At 35.0% G+C, this 16590-nt stretch overlaps 1 protein-coding gene and 1 long non-coding RNA gene across 5 annotated transcripts in view; both read right to left on the bottom strand.

The window, feature by feature from the left end:
* Positions 1 to 3527: 3527 nt before the first annotated feature.
* Positions 3528 to 4485, bottom strand: LOC115306837 (taste receptor type 2 member 9-like). The gene has a single exon (XM_029957405.1). The coding sequence runs from the start codon at positions 4447 to 4449 to the stop codon at positions 3535 to 3537; it is 915 nt and encodes a 304-aa protein (XP_029813265.1). The 5' UTR covers positions 4450 to 4485; the 3' UTR covers positions 3528 to 3534.
* Positions 4486 to 6393: 1908 nt separating this feature from the next.
* The window catches only part of LOC115306847, a 15958-nt gene continuing 5761 nt past the window's right edge, over positions 6394 to 16590 (bottom strand). For all 4 annotated transcript variants that reach the window (XR_003915461.1, XR_003915457.1, XR_003915458.1 and 1 more), the window contains 3 exons: positions 8355 to 8514; positions 7476 to 7559; positions 6394 to 6501 (listed from right to left, as the gene is read on the bottom strand). This is a non-coding gene — a long non-coding RNA (uncharacterized LOC115306847). The remainder of the gene's footprint in view (positions 6502 to 7475; positions 7560 to 8354; positions 8515 to 16590) is intronic.

The following is a 16590-nucleotide window of genomic DNA, read 5'->3' as shown; positions in this document are numbered from 1 at the left end:
AAAAACTTAGGAATTCAGATTTAGAAGACAAGATTCAGGTCTAGATAAGTAACCAATTCTTTTGTCTTTTCAAGTTTAGATTTCCTCATATTTAGTACAGATAATAATATTCTCTACCTGGCTTGTGATGGTTCGTGAGATAACATACACAAAATAAAGCAATTCTAGAATAAAAAAGTTAATTACCTGATTACTGGAATTCCTCTTAAAGGCATTGATGCCTTTTCATACAGACTTGATGAAAGCCTGGGAGGCCTGCCCTGCCGCAGCCACATCCCAAGGAACTCCCAGCCCACGGCGTCAGTACAAGTTTCCCAGGCCAACAGGTTCATTCCAAGGACTCCCATGCCCATAGACCTATGTCAAGGAATTCTCATTCCAAAATTTTTCAAGACATTAGTACCAATTGGGTTACTCATGTGTAAATTATGATAACAGAATATTCTCCTATTCTTTAATTGTAGACTTTTTTCCATTTCTTTATTTTTAAATATAATTTATTGTCGAATTGGCTAACATGTAGTGTGTAAAGTGTGCTCTGGGTTTTTGGGAGTAGATTCTTGTGGTTCACCACTTACATACAACACCCAGTGCTCATCCCAACAAATGCCCTCCTCAGTGCCCATCACTCATTTCCCCACTCCCCCAAGCCCCCATCAACCCTCAGTTTGTTCTCTGCATTTAAGAGTCTCTTATTTCATTTTTTGTTTGTTTAGTTTGAGTGCTGTCGTTTTCTTTCTTTAATAATATATACGTTATTTTCAACTCTACCATTCTCTTTGCTAATGGAGATACAGGTTAATGAAATATGAATGGTTAAAAACAAAATTACAGAGGTGCTGGGTGGCTCAGTCAGTAAAGCATCCAACTTCAGCTCAGGTCATAATCTCACGGTTCGTGCTTTCTAGCCTGCTAACAGCTCAGAGCCTGGAGCCTGCTTCAGGCTCTGTGTCTCCCTCACTCTCTGTCCATTCCCAGTTTGCACTCTGTCCCTCTGTCTCTCAAAAATAACTAAGTAAACATTAAAAAATTAAAAACAAAAACAAAATTACATCCATAAAATGAAATATTATAAAATTGTTACAAATGCAAAATTTCACACATGTAATTTACATAAAAATAGCATAAAGTATATGTACAGCGTGATCTCCATAATGTAATAAATTACATCACACACATATATGTGTATGTGCATATATGTGTACATGGATTTCAAATGCTGGAAGAAGGTACATGAAAATTTTACCTGTGATTCTATCAGGTTCACTTCTTATGTTTCTTATTTTTCCAATTTTCTACATTAACTATGTATCATTTTACAAGTTAAAAACCAATTACTAAAATTATTTTTAAATTAAAAAGAAATGAATACAGTAAATATAAGTGGTTCAATGGTATCTGACCTTAATATGGAAACATCTGTCATGACTACCTGTGTAACTCAGGCGCTGGCACCAGTGAGACTTTCAGCTTGGCCCTAGACACAAGGGGCCGTGGGGATTCCCCACGATGATGCAAAGACTCAACACATCGTTCTATAACTTAAGGAGTGGGTTCCCATTACACAATTGTCTGGAACTCAGGCTGTAACCCTAGGGAATACCAGTTTTTCCCAGTAGACAGTTAGTGTTACCTGACCCATAATGAGGGACACTGACATGGTGATTTCCTGGACCCAAGTGATAATAAATTGTAAATTGGGGGCCTATGATTAGACCACTTCAGACTATTAGTAAACCAAATATGAGATAAATAAAAAAATAAATGACTTGAAAAAATAATAGAATAAGATTTTGAAATATTTTTCAGCTGACTTTTTCAGGACATAATGCAGATATAGGTTGAACATTGTTTCTTATCATAAATTTTGAGATCTAAAGTTGTTATAAATAATAATAATGGAGAGAAAACCAAATAAAGGAACACTGTCCTTAGAGACTTAAGAGCCACAAAGGAGTTCCAATTACACCAGTGAGTATAGCTGACGAACTTTAGGCATGTGTAAGGACCTCTTCAGACCTTACTTCTGCATGCAGAAACTGAGATAATCCCACTGCCTACTTTACAAAATGTTCTGAGAATGAAGCAAATGGCTGTGAGCAAAAATATTTTATAGCATTTAAAAAACACACGTGTGCACACACATACATCTAGTATTTTTTTTTCATCCTTGCAACTTCTAAGTCAGTTAGTCACAATTTATTTACAACTAAAGTAACTACACATCTTTTCATTTGTTTGTTTAGGAGCCAGTGAGGGTTTCACAGATTTAAAACAGATATTGTGAGATGTAAGATATGACAAAAACTATTTTTCTTTCCTAAAGCAAGACTATTCAAGATCCTTAAAAAGCAGAATCCGCTCAAATCTATCATGTTTCAAAACTTTTACTTTAGATTTTCCAGTCATTTGCTGCAGCCATACCCTGAATAAGATTTCCAGATGGAAGACATTGACACACCACTTAAGAAGTTAAGACATTAGGTGTGCCTGGGTGGCTCAGTCGGTTAAGTGTCCAGCTTGGGCTCAGGTCATGATCTCATGGTTCATGACTTTGAGCCCCTCATAGCGTTCTGCGTTGGCGGCTCAGAGCCTGGAGCCTGCTTCGGATTCTGTGTCTCCCTCTCTCCCTGACCCTCCCCTGCTCACTCTCTCTCTCCCTCTCAAAAATAAATTTTAAAAACATAAAAAAATTTTTAAAGAATTTAAGACATCAGCTGAACATATTCTTACTGGGACTTCAGTGTCAACAACCTCACTCATATTCTCTCTGGGCAGAAGTTTAACACTTCAAGGGATGGGAAAATATTTCTTCTTCTTGTGAGAGATGGAGACCCTGGGTTGTGTGTGTACATGCACACACACATGCTAGCCTATTTGCATCTTCTCATTTACCAACTTGAACTAGTAGCTGAAATCAAAGACAAAGTTAGACTTTAGTCTGCATATCTGGGTTCATTGCCTTGACATACATACATTTTCAACATATAATTTGCATCTTAACCATAGTTACACTAATGATACTCTGGAAAATAGTTATGTTTAACCAAATAGCCAAAATGGTTATACTGTTCCAAGTCTTAGCCTAAATCAATGTGATTTTGCTCATTTAAAACAGAAGATTCTCGATGACCTGGGGGTAAACAGATAACAGAACTACTTTGGTTAACCAAATGAAGTCTTATTTTTTTTCTGATTATTTTTACACAACTGCCACTCCACTGCAAATATTAATTATTTAAGTGTATTACTACCATAATATTTATATATCTCATGTATATATGTATTTATATATGTTTTAAGTATACAATCCCTGGGGGAATAAAAATCCTATCCATCCAACATCAAAATTAGTGCTTCACATGTTCTGGGGGTAGGAGAGAAGGAACTTGCCAGGAAGAGAGCACACAAAATACGTAAGTAAACAAAAACAAAGCATAAGTCTATCGAATCCACGTCAAACAAATACACAATATTTAACATTGCTTCGCTCTTCATTGAATCTTTTTTTTTTTTTTCAGGATTGCTTGTATTTCACAGATTCTTTCTGAGGCAGAGAAGTCTCCTGAATGGTTGTTGGAATTTAGAATTATTCAAGATGATTATAACTGAATGTCCAGAGGGAAATGCCGCCATTATATCCTTTACCACAAAGAAGCACTGACTTCCGTAAGGAATACTGAAGGTCATATTGGCCATGAAGGCAGCAAAATAAGAAATAAAGAAGCAAAAGAACGTTATCACTGTTTTTAATGCATTTATATGGGCTTCTGTGCTGGCATTGCTAACACCATGAGATCTGTTTTGCATCCGATGAGTGTGCCTGTAGAGAGAAATGAATAACATAAAAGTGCACATCACAAATATGGCTAGCGGAAATAGCAATGCCAAGTTGACAAGAAGCACTTCATTAATTGGCCTTATCTTGAGTTCAGTCTTCTTCAGCGTGGCATTCTTGAGGAAATCATTATCGTTCATGTTTTTAGGGTAATCTGCATCGATGCACAGAGCCGCAATGCTCATGGAGGCCAGCAGGCTTCCCAGAAGCAGCCAAGGCATTAACTTTAAGATCCTGAATTTCAGCCAAAGAAAATAGGATTGAGTGAGGTCTGATATCTTGAGGCAGTAAAATACAGAAAGGCAGGCGGCAAACCAGAGACTTACAGAGCTAAAAAACATCCAAAAGAACAATATTGCTGCTCCATAAATTTTTACCCTGTAGAAGAGTGGAAAGAACACAGAGAAAAAACTTTGTACCATTAACACCATCAGCAGACCAAGTCTCGACATCCCTATACATATGAAAAGGAGTTGTACTGGTGTTAGCTTTCTGCTTTTGATCAATTCTCTACAGTTGATGATTATAAGAAATCCATTCACTGTGATCCCTGTGATAAATTCTGCTGACATGAGGATAACATGAGGAATCGCTGACAAAGAGGAGGCCATGTTCTCCACCACAAATCTTAGCCTTTTCTTATGAGTGGTATTAAATACCTCCTCCAGATGATCTTGCAGATAGAGTATACAGGACTGAGAAATCTGATCTTCTGCCAACTCCTCGATCGTAAGTAGAATCTTGCACTAGATTGCTACCCTAGGGAAGAAAATCAGAGGAACTGCTTTTTGAATCTGGTGCTCTTCAAAAGAAACTGTGGGAATGCAAATCCAAAGATTTGAATGACAGCTAGGTCTTCCAATTACATTCTAGGGGGAAATGCCATATTGGCATTAACCATTTCTCACTCATTTTCAGTTTTGCTGAAAAATGTGATCATAAAAATGTTTTATTTAAGTTTTACCACTATTTCCTTTGTCTTTTATTTTTTCCTAATGACAAATGATACATCCTCAAGAGAGATAATCATTTTTATTATTGTCACAAGTATCCAACCTCAGATGTGACTCCTCAATACACTTTTTTGTCTAATAATAATTCCAAGACCCTTTAAGAAACTTCCTCCTCCCCATTCCCTACTCCCTCACTCCAGAAAGGCAATTTCTTCTCCAGTCTTGAAAATTATTTCCTAAAATGAAGAACCCTTCATTCCCCTAAAAGATCTCTTATATTTTTAAAGATTTATTTGTAGAATTTTCACCTGAGCTTCAGGAAACTACAGTAATAAAAGTAGTGCATAACCAGGAAAAAATTCTGATGGTAATGCTCTTGTTGAAGAATATAATTTCAAAAGGTTATTGAGTCTCTTATCAAAAAGAGATGTTCAGGAGTGCCTGAATGGCTCAATCCGTTAAGCGTCCAGCTTTGGCTCAGGTAATGATCTTGTGGTTTGTGAGTTTGAGCCCCACATCAGGTTCTCTGCTGACAACTCAGAGCTCAGATCCTGGAGCTTGCTTTGGACTCTGTGTCTCCCTCTCTCTCTGTCCCTCCCCGACTTGAGCTCTGTCTCTTTCTGTCTTTTAGAAATGAATAAATGTTAAAATTTTTTTAAAATAAAAGAGATGTTCAAATAACCTTACTGAACTTTAAGTGCATTAGATGTACTAAATCCCCAAAAAATAAAACAAAACAAAAAACCAATTTGATTAAAAAATTGGCAGAAGGTCTAGATAGTCATTTTTCTAAAGAAGACATACAGAGGAGCAAAACATCATTAATTATCAGGAAAATGCAAATAAAAACCACAATGAGATGTTTTATCTGCTAGAATGGCTACTTTCTAAATGACAAGAAATGACAAGTGCTGGCAAAGATGTGGAGTGAAGGGAACCCTTGTTCTCCAATGGTGGAAACCACTATGGAAAACAGTGGAGAGATTCCTCAAAAAGTTAAAAGTAGAACTACCATATGATCCAGCAATTCCACTTTGGGGTATTTATCTGAAGAAAACAAAAACACTAACTCAGAGAGATGTATGCACCCTCATACTCATTGAAGTATTATTTACAAAAGATATGGAAACAATCTAAGTGTCCTTCAGTGGATAAATGGATAAAGAAATTGTGATACATATCACACACACACACACACACACACACTCACTATTGAACAATAAGAAAAAATGAAATCTTGTCATTTGCAACAGCATGAATGGACCTTGTGGGCATTATGCTAAGTGAAATAAGTCATATAGGAAAAGACTAGTAATGTATGATCTCTCTTATATATAGAATCTAAAAACAAACAAACAGACACTCCCCAAAACAAACAAAAATACAAAATCGAGCTTATAGATACAGAGAACAAATTGGTTGTTGCAAAAGGCAAGGAGTAGTGAGTGGGTGAATTTTTCTTTTTTAGTTAAATAAGTTGAATATTTTTTTATTTTAGAGAGAGAGGAGGAGGAGGAGTGAGAGACAGGGGCAGAGTGAGAGGAAGAGAGAGAGAGAGGGAGGGAGAGAGAGAGGGACTCTTAAGTAGGCTCCACGCTCAGTGTGGAACCCAACATAGGGCTTGATCTCATGATCCCGGGTTCATGATATGAGCCAAAATCAAGTAGGACACTTGTAGGACATTCAGCCAACTGATCCACCTAGACATCCCTGAATAAATTTAAAAAAATAGTAAGAGTATTAAAAATCCAAAAGGGAAATAACCGGATTTGCCACTCACTGTACACACCCATTTATGTTTTTTAAAAACCTCTTAGGGTCACTGCTAGAATGTACATCCACTCATCATGAAAGTAAATGTTAGTGCTACTTTTGGACCCTTCCCCTGAGGGCTTCATCATCTTTTCCAGTCATCTTCTACACATCATAGCTATTCAAAATGCAGCAGGATTTATTCCATCTCGATCTCGTCTAAAATGGTTGTTTTGTGACCTGCACATCAATTTTCTTCTGGTCCCTGCACTTGCCATCCTCCTTATCTATAAACTTTGACTTTGCCCACTGAATGGAACTAGCTGGCCCTGTGAACGCCAGGAGTCTATTCCCAATTCTAGGTACAAGGGAAGAAGTTTCATCTCAAGTCTAAACTCTACACCAGTGTCATGATTGGGATGAGGGAAAGAAAATGAAATGTGTACAGTTTACAGTTTTGTTTCCTAAGTTACATCTTTGGGACTGTGTTGTATGTATTGAATGAAGCATTTAAAAGGATCTGATAACTGAGTTTTCAAATATTGTTGACTTCTACAGAGTCTAGTTTTTAGTTAAACTAGAAATCAAATCAATTATAGTCTACCATTTCCATGAATTCTGTTTTAATTTATTGTATAATTGTGTTTCACTGAATGAGCTTGTTGAATTAAAGATGACTGAGAAAATGATGTACAAAAATTTAGCATATACATAATCAGCCAATTGATATTTACATGACAAATTATTAACTATGCAATGCTAGGTCATTAATCTTAAAATGTATAGTATTAGGGAATTTTTATTATCATAAAAGTTTATTCTTTTTTACCCATATTGGTACAAGGCATTATGGAAAGGATATATGAATATACCTGAAATATATCCTATTCTAGTGCAGTAATGAGGATCTTTTTTATTTCAAATATACTCACCATGATAATCAGCATTTGGAGAGACAGCAATCATATTATTTTCTTCATTTTCCATTATTTCTTTTCTATGGTCCTTTCCTTTTACTGTGATAAACCAGGGTAAAAAAATATGGAGCATTATATGGAAACTTTTATTAGCCAAAAAAACCCTAATTAATTATAATCAAGATTAATTTATTATAATCAAGATTAATTATTATTGTAAGTATATTTTTAAAAGCACTTTATTTTTTAAATGTTTATTTATTTATTTTGAGAGAGAGAGAGAAAGAGAGTGTAAGCGGGGGAGGGACAGAGAGAGAGAGAGAGAGGGATAGAGAGCATCCCAAGCAGGCTCTGCACTGTCAGCACCGATCTCATGGATCTCATGAACTGTGAGATCATGACCTGAGCCAAAATCATGAGTCAGATGCTGAACTGAGACACCCGGCATCCCAAAAGCACTCTTCATTTTTAAAACTGCATTTATAACAATGACTTCAGAATGCACAAATGCTATAGATAACATAGAACCTTAAGAGAATATGAAATCACACAAAACATTTAAATAGTTATTTTGAATCTCGTGTCCTAGACAAATTACATAATTCATAAGCTGGAAACTGTTCCTGTTGTGTGTCCAAGTGATTTCACACATTTTACTGAGTTAGTTTCAAACAACCTTGCATTTGTCGCATTCATACAGGTGCAGCTGGTGGCAGAGGCTCTGGGTTATGCGATTCTGCCATGTAATTTGAATTTACCCAGAACTTATTGCGTTCTGAAATCCTGGAATCTAGCTCTCATTTGCTTCTCTAAACACGTTACTTAATTGAAGAGAAAGCTTGAATTTTCCAAGAACTGTTCTAAAAGTATAATTGACATTCAGCCACAATTTACCTGGTCAGCATTTGCATTTGCGATTTTCCTGTCATATGAGGACTGTTTTGCATTTGCCCTTATTGAATTCATTTTGGAAGAAAATCTTGCTGAAGGAGTCCTCAGTTAATGGTGAGTGAGATGGTCTTGAAATTAACAATTCATAGACTTGTTCAGAGGTCTGGAAAAGTGGGGGCCAAATGGAGAGACATGGTTTTTAAATGAAATAATCTTTGGAAGTTTTATTTAAAAATAAATTTCTTTTCAAAGAAAAATAACAATACCTGCCAAGAGACATTGAATATTTATAACATTAAAGAAATTTCAGTTTAGATATCTTTCACCCAGTATATATTCTAAAGGCTCCCATGAACCTTGAGAATTGGTATACCTCCATAGAGTTGTTGTTTTTTGCTTTGCTTTGCTTTGCTTTGCACAATGTGGTAAGAGTTGCTGCATTCTAAGAAGGTGTTCACAAATGGCTTGAAAAATTAGGATGAACTTTAAATATTAACACTATGACTAGGTGTTTCCCATGAACAGAAATCAGCTTATTTGGTTCTCATTGTTTCAAACTGTATAAATGTCTGGGTTTTTTTGAAGAAGCACATTGAATTGCTAGTACTTTCTAGTGCTTAGGGTAAGTGCTTTCCAGATCACTTAGAAGATTAAAGTTGTTTTCATTCTTTTAGTTGAAAATATTTTTGTTTATGATTTTCCCGTTACCCTTGCTTTGATATTGAAATTTTGCAAAGAATTGGCTTCAAAGATTGAATCCTTTATTGGTCTGAATTCATGTATTGATTTGGTTTATTTCTGTAAAAACAAAACCAAAAACAAAACAAAAAACAAAAAAACAACCCTCAAAATGTTTTCTGACCTTGTGTCAGTAAAGAACTGACACAAACTTTCACTTATCATCTATCTTGTTGCCATTACATGATCATGGGAAATGAAAGGAGTCTAAGTGTTTAAAACCATGCTCATGTGTGGCCCTTATTCATGCTTTGGCAGCATTTGGACCATTGTGGCCTTGCTGAGACCAGATTCCAATCACTGGAAAAACAATGTTTTAAAGTCTATCCAATATGTCTTCAAGTATGTTCAATATAGTTTTTCTTTTATGTTGAGTTGATTCCAGTATTCTCATAATTTATATGAATTTTGAGTTTGGATATAAATGTATTTATTATTAAATTTATTATTAAATTTATTCTCTGAATTCCCTCCTCAAGTTTCTAAGATATTAAGTATCAGGAGAGTGAAGAAGAATCCCGGGAGGGTGACTTTCAGGCTCATAATCCAAGCTGCCAAAATTATTTCCATATGTGTTATATTACATTCATGGGGTAATTCTCTGAAAAAAAAAATAGACATCAAATGTAAGCAATTGAAATTGAGTAAATGTTCTGAAGCTCCTGGGTGGCTCAGTCAGTTAAACATCTGACTTCAGCTCAGGTCATGATCTATGGTTTATGGGTTCAAGCCCTGCGTCGGGCTCTGTGCTGACAGCTCAGAGCCTGGAGCCTGCTTCAGACTCTGTGTCTCCTCTCTCTCAGACCCTCCCCTGCTCATGCTGTGTGTTTCTCTCTCTAAAATAAATTTAAAAACACAAATATATATATATATATAAATTTAAAAAAGAAATTGAGTAAATTTTCTAATTGCACTCAGATTTGACAACAATGTATTCGTTGCTTTGCAATATTAGCAAATACTTACTTTATTTTTAAAATATATTCCAGACATTGTTCTACATACTTACTATCATTTAATTCTTACTGAAAAATTATGGAATTGCCTCATTTGAGGAGCACAGTGAAGTTCCAGGACTGAAGCCTCAGGATAGTGTAATAAGGATTTGAATACAGGTGTTCTGTCTCTGTCTGGAATGCATGTGGTTGAGCACACGCTCCATATATGTCAGTAGGAATCCTTTGCTTCCCCCAAATTTTTAAAGAATACATATAAAACCAGCTGAAGAATCACAGCTTGATAGTCATCATCCTTTCTTCACACATAAACATTAATGGGAAAACATCGAATATAATCCGTTTGTTTACAAGCATATCAGTAAAATGATGAAGCTGTGGAGTTGGAAATATTAACGTATCTCATGGCATCTGGATACCATAGAACTAAGGTGGAAAACAGCAAATATAAACTAGTAATAAGTATTCAATAAATTTTGTTATTGATACTTTGTGGGAAATGAGACACAGCTCCATTCATTGGAAACTTCTAGAACTCCCAGAAGAAAGAAATCAGATCCCACCATAGCTATGCCCATTTCACAGAGAAAGATGCTTTGAAATCCTGTAGGGTAAGAGACTTATTCAAGGTTTAAATGAGTAAAAATAGGCAGACCTTATAAGGTCACTTCAATTTTCTGGGCTTATATTTTCTCTTTGTCAAAACTAGTGTATAGAAACAAAAAAATGAATGGCTACCACTTTTATTTTTTTCAACATTTTCAGAATCATCTTCTGCCAAAACCTTGCAACAGTGGACTTGCCTTTACATATGTCCCATCTCAGACAGACTTTGAAGACCAAATTCGTTCAATACATTTGAATAAACAAAAAGTGTTTAGATATTTTTGGTAGTGATCTGTCCCTTCTTAGGTGCTCTTAATTTTCAATATCCATTCTGTATTCAAAGTGACCTTATTCCAATATAAGACTCTGCTGTTTCTTTATATTTCCAGAAGCACTCTGGACTCAAAATTAAAAGAGACAGCAATTTGTTGAAGAATGATTCATTTGTTATTACTTTCCTCATCATTTCCAAAGATAGATGATTGAAAGGAACAACATTTGTAGCAGCTATAAACCAGTTAGCAATGGGTTAGAACTCCAACAGCAGCATTTATCTCCTTTAGCCTTCTTTTAAAAATATTTATTTATTTTGAGACAGAGGCAGAGACATAAGTGGAAGAGGAGCAGAGAGAGAGCGAGAGAGAGAAAGAGAGAATCCCAAGCAGGTTCCGTGCTTTCAGGGCAGAAATCAACGCAGGGCTTGATCCCATGAACCGTGAGATCCAGAGCCAGATGCTTAACCGACTGAGCCACTCAGTTGCTCCTAGATTTCATTTGATTATTTGGGGTCTTCAAAACCAAGATCAATTTCTGTCCTTTTTTTCCCAAGTCCTTTGTTTTCGATAGATTTTGAAAAGTCAATCAAATGATACTTCTTCTTGTCTGAGATCTAGCTGATGTCACCTTGAGACAACATTAGTAGAAACTAAAGAGTTTCACGCCCAATTTTGGTGATGCTGGCATTTCAAAAGAACTCCTGATGTAGTGAAGTTGCAACATATGGACGTTTCAGAAGGTCATATGAAGCAATTCATCCACAAATGGAGAAAAACTAGTGCAACACTTCCTTGATTTACATATAATCTGATCAGGTGGGCCTCAGAAGGAAAAAAAAACTAGATTATGTTCACAGCAGTGTGTGCAAACTGAGTTTTTTTTTTTCCTCAAAAGGTATCCACATGTAAAATTGTCAGCACTCCTAGGAGACATATTACTTCTGAAACTGAAATATCAAGCTGTTATATGTAGGACTGTGACATCTAAAAAGCAGAAAGTTTTTCTTGTCCAAGATTACATGCACTGTACATTTTTGCATGTTTGTGTTCAGAAATATGTGTACTTACTTAGTACCATCCTGGTGGCTCTACCCCTTGGAAATAGAATATGGATTCTAGGAAATAGGGTAACTTTAGTTGCTTTTAAGTTTTGATAACTGGATTTGGGGCACTGAATTTTTTCATTTAGGTTAGAGGTGGGATGCTTATTTTCAATGTCTGTATTCAAATTCTCTTAACATTCTGCAATCACTGGTAATAAGTAAAGGAAATGGGATAAATTCTTGAGACTTCCCTTCATATATTTGTGGTATACATTCTGTCTCTAAGTGAAGAACATATATTTATTCACTGTAAATCTTGAAAATTAACATGTCTCTGAATATCAAGTCACTCAATAGTTATCAATGATCAATCAAATAAATATGATTCTAATTATGAAGTGACCCTATTCTTTTTGGAGGTTTAAAGATATATGTAAAAAAGATAACTCAATATAACTAGGGATTTTATTACACAGATTCCTCTACAAAAGTGAAAGCCAAGTTTTTTTCTCTATCCCTTTTTATTAATAACATGGTTATTAATTTTTAAAATTTCATTCCTATGGTCACAACATAGCTTTGCAAAAGTTTAAATCCAATGTAATATTTTAGATTATGGTTGGTACCACCTTTGCTTAGGAAATAAGCATCCAAACCTGGTTATATCCTTTAGGTAATGCAGCAAGTAACTTCATGTGAACTTTTGTCAGCATGTCCTCTGGCTTTGTCGAGTCTTAAGGTAGTTCCCTTCTACCCTGTTCTGTCTCCTGAGTGATCACTGATATTAATAAATTACCGATGAATGAATCTTCTCTGTATTTTGGCATTGGTTAAAAGAACTTTTTTTTGTTTGGTTGGTTTTGATTTTTTTGTTTTTCTAGCTGATAGTATTCTAAATGAAAATCAAGATTTTCAGTCAAGGCTAGTCATAATTCTAAAAATGTAAGCTCTGTGATAGTAAAATTTTTCTGTCAAACATAGATTAGTGATTAATCTGGGTCTAGAATCATAATTGCATAAACTTTCAATAGTTTAACATTGTTTCTTTTTTGAAAAGAATCAAGTTTCTCTAATCATTCTATATATATTTAGTATAAAAGGAGCTTCACGTGGGTGGGAGATAGGTAGGGGATGGGTAAAATAAGTAAAAGGGATTAAGAGTACAATAATGGTGATGAGCTCTAACTTAGGTATAGAATTGTTGCATCACTCAATTATATAGTTTTGTTTATACCATTGTATATTAATTATACTGAAAAACTAAAAAATAACAAAATTAATAAAATGCAATAAAATAATAAAATAAAATAAAATAAAATAAAAACAAATATAATTTAAAGGGTAATCCCATGTGCATAGCACATTAACTAACAAATTAACTCTCCAATACAGCAGCTTATTTCTGTTCCTATTATACTGTGAGCATTTATGAAAAATATTCCAAAACATAATGTTCAGTAGGTGAATAAAATTTCATAATACTGTCATACAATATATAATTATTCTTAATGTATTAAATTTATTAAATTTATGAACCTCTTAATTTATTAGATTTTTGTATTGTTCCCAATTTTTGGTAATATTAAATAGAATATCTTTGCATGCAAGTGTTTGATTTTATTTCTGATTATCTCCTTGGATTGGGATATAGGAGAGTATCAAAATATGTGACTATTTTTAAGTTCATGATCTACGCGGAGATTGTTTTCAGAGAAACTGTACCAGTTTACATCTCACCAGGAGAATATGATTGTTTCTGTCTATTATACATCTATCAGCATTTTGTGTTTTTTTCTAAAGAAAATTTTTTTAATGCTCATTTATTCTTGAGAGACAGAGACAGAGCAAAAGTGGGGGAGGGTCAGAGAGAGAGAGGGAGACACAGAATCTGAAACACGCTCCAGGCTCCGAGCTGTCAGCACAGAGCCTGATGTGGGGCTCGAACCCAAGGACTGCAAGATTATGACCTGAGCTGAAGTCGGACACTTAACCCACTGAGCCACCCAGGTGTCCCCACTCTTAATTTGATAGTGAAATGACTTTCAAGTTTTATTTGCATTTTCAATGTAAGTGTGATTGAACTTTCTTACATATATATGTTACCCACTTAAGTGTTCTCTTCTATGATTCATTTTACATCCATTGCCTGTTCATGTTGTTATTTTAATCGAAGGATATGGGAACTTCTTTTCATCTTTATGCTTTAAATAGTTTCTTAATTAGAAAGTCAAACAATTTTATATATGTGGCCACAATTCATTACATATTTATTTGACAAAAGATGAACTTGCATCATTTTTATGAAAGGAGTTCTAACAAAAACTCTTTAATGTAGCTATTAAGCTTTGCTTTTTAATCTGTTACAATACCTTTAAAAGCACCATTAAAGATAGAGCTCAGACTACATTGGAAGTCTGGTGAGTATGAGAAAGACACTTGAGACTGATAAATTTTTTAAAAGGTGTAACTTTTTATCTCAAATTAATTTATTCAGAAAATGAGTGACTGATGAATGAAGCCATCTTTAGCACAGAAGAACCTGGTAGACCCAATAGATAATTCTGCTGTTCATAAACAAAAAGACTGTGTGTACTTTGTCTCAAATTCTGGCTATTCTATTTAACTTCTTAATGAAAATGTCAACAAGATACATATTTTTACTTTCTTCAGAGAAAAACATACATGAGAATTTATAAAAATATTTGTGTATATTAGCTATATAAAAATAAGTTATATGTATAAATATTTATACTCACATAAATATATATTAAGATATGCAATATATTATACATATATTACAACTTTTTCATATATATTATATATATTCCAACATCTATACCAAACTGCTTGGAAGGCAAATATAGTCCTAAGGGAGGAAAAATGACAAAGGTGTTTTACACATTTAGGAATAGCAAACAAAGCAAAACAAAACAAAAAACAAAATAATAAAAAATGGCAGTACTCTGCTTAATTAGGGAAATTGAAATGCAACGCAACAAGTTTTTGTTTCTAAAATGAATTTTTAAAATAATATCTTAAAATATGAAATCTTGGCTGTATATATTGATGGGTTTTTAATTTAAACAAGTTAAGTATAAATGGACACCAGCAACTAATACTTAAAATAGGATAAAAAGCAAATTACAATGGCTTTTAGTAACTGTGTAACAGAGTGGTTAAGTTGAAAGAACAAAGGTTGACTATTTATGTAGGCTTTTCTATTTTATTTTAGTTTATTTTGGTTTAGTTTTAGTTTTGAAAGAAAGGGAGAGCTTGCATGCTTGAGGGACACATGAAGAGGGAGAGAGACGATCTTAAGCAGGCTCAACACCCGGCTCGGAACCCAACATTGAGCCCAATGGTGGGGCCAACACAGGCCCAATCTGTCTCAAGATCATGAGATCATGACCTGAGCCAAAATCAACAGTCAGAGCTCAGCTGAGGGAACCACCCAGGTACCCCAGACTTTATAGCAAATGACACAAACACAGCACAGAAACAAAAAGTAGTGTTTATTTCTTATTTTTTAAGTAGCCTATTATGTATTAAATATGACAAAATGAGTGAACCACTTTGGGACTCCTTTTAATTTACTTTGAACAGAAATTACGGTTCTTATTACACAATTATTTGGAAGTGAAAAATACTAGATAACCTTAGATTTTAGTAATTTTCAGAAATAGTGATTCTGTACACCTCATTTAAGTGATGCATGACTTGTATGCTGAGAGGGAAGAGGGGCCTCTATCTTGAATGCAATAAACAATAGCTATACATAAAATTAACTTATAAGTATGAAAATTCAGTTGGATACAGATAAACACTCCAGTGAATTTCTTAGATTACAGACTTTCACTTTCTTACTTTCCAGTGATGTCAGTGATGTCAGCTAAGTATTGAGACTTTGTGGGTCACGACTATTTTAAGAGTCTGATGAAAAATGAATGATCCAGTGAAGAAATGGGCAGAAGACCTGAATAGACATTTCTCCAAAGAGGACATCCAGATGGTCAACAGGCACATGAAACAATGCTCAGCGTCACCCATCATCAGGGAAATTCAAATCAAAACCACACTGAGATACCACCTCACACCAGTCAGAGTCGCTAAAATGAACCAATCAAAAGACTATAGATGCTGGTGAGGGTGTGGAGAGACGGGCACTCTCCTACACTGTTGGTGGCAATGTAAAGTGGTGCAGCCGCTCTGGAAAACAGTGTGGAGGCTCCTCAAAAAACTATCTATCGAACTCCCCTATGACCCAGCAATAGCACTGCTAGGTATTTACCCAGGGGATACAGAAGTGCTGATGCATAGGGGCACATGTACCCCAATGTTCATAGCGGCACTTTCTACAATAGCCAAATCATGGAAAGAGCCTAAATGTCCCTCACCTAATGAATGGATCAAGAAGATGTGGTATATATATACAATGGAGTACTATATGGCAATGAGGAAGAATGAATTATGGCCATTTGTAGGAAAGTGGATGGACCTTGAGGGTGTCATGCTAAGTGAAATAAGTCAGGCGGAGAAGGATAGATACCATATGTTTGCATTCATAGGTCTAACAGGAGAGACCTAGCAGGGGACCATGGGAAGAGGAAGGGGGAAAGAGAGT

Source organism: Suricata suricatta, chromosome 2 (assembly GCF_006229205.1).
Source record: "Suricata suricatta isolate VVHF042 chromosome 2, meerkat_22Aug2017_6uvM2_HiC, whole genome shotgun sequence".
NCBI classification, from domain to species: domain Eukaryota; kingdom Metazoa; phylum Chordata; class Mammalia; order Carnivora; family Herpestidae; genus Suricata; species Suricata suricatta.
Note: the sequence above shows the minus strand (reverse complement) of the source record. Positions and strands in the feature narration are given on the sequence as shown.

Excerpts from the sequence above, each read along its gene's own strand:
- LOC115306837 (XM_029957405.1), bottom strand. The coding sequence starts at position 4,449 with ATGGCCTCCTCTTTGTCAGCGATTCCTCATGTTATCCTCATGTCAGCA.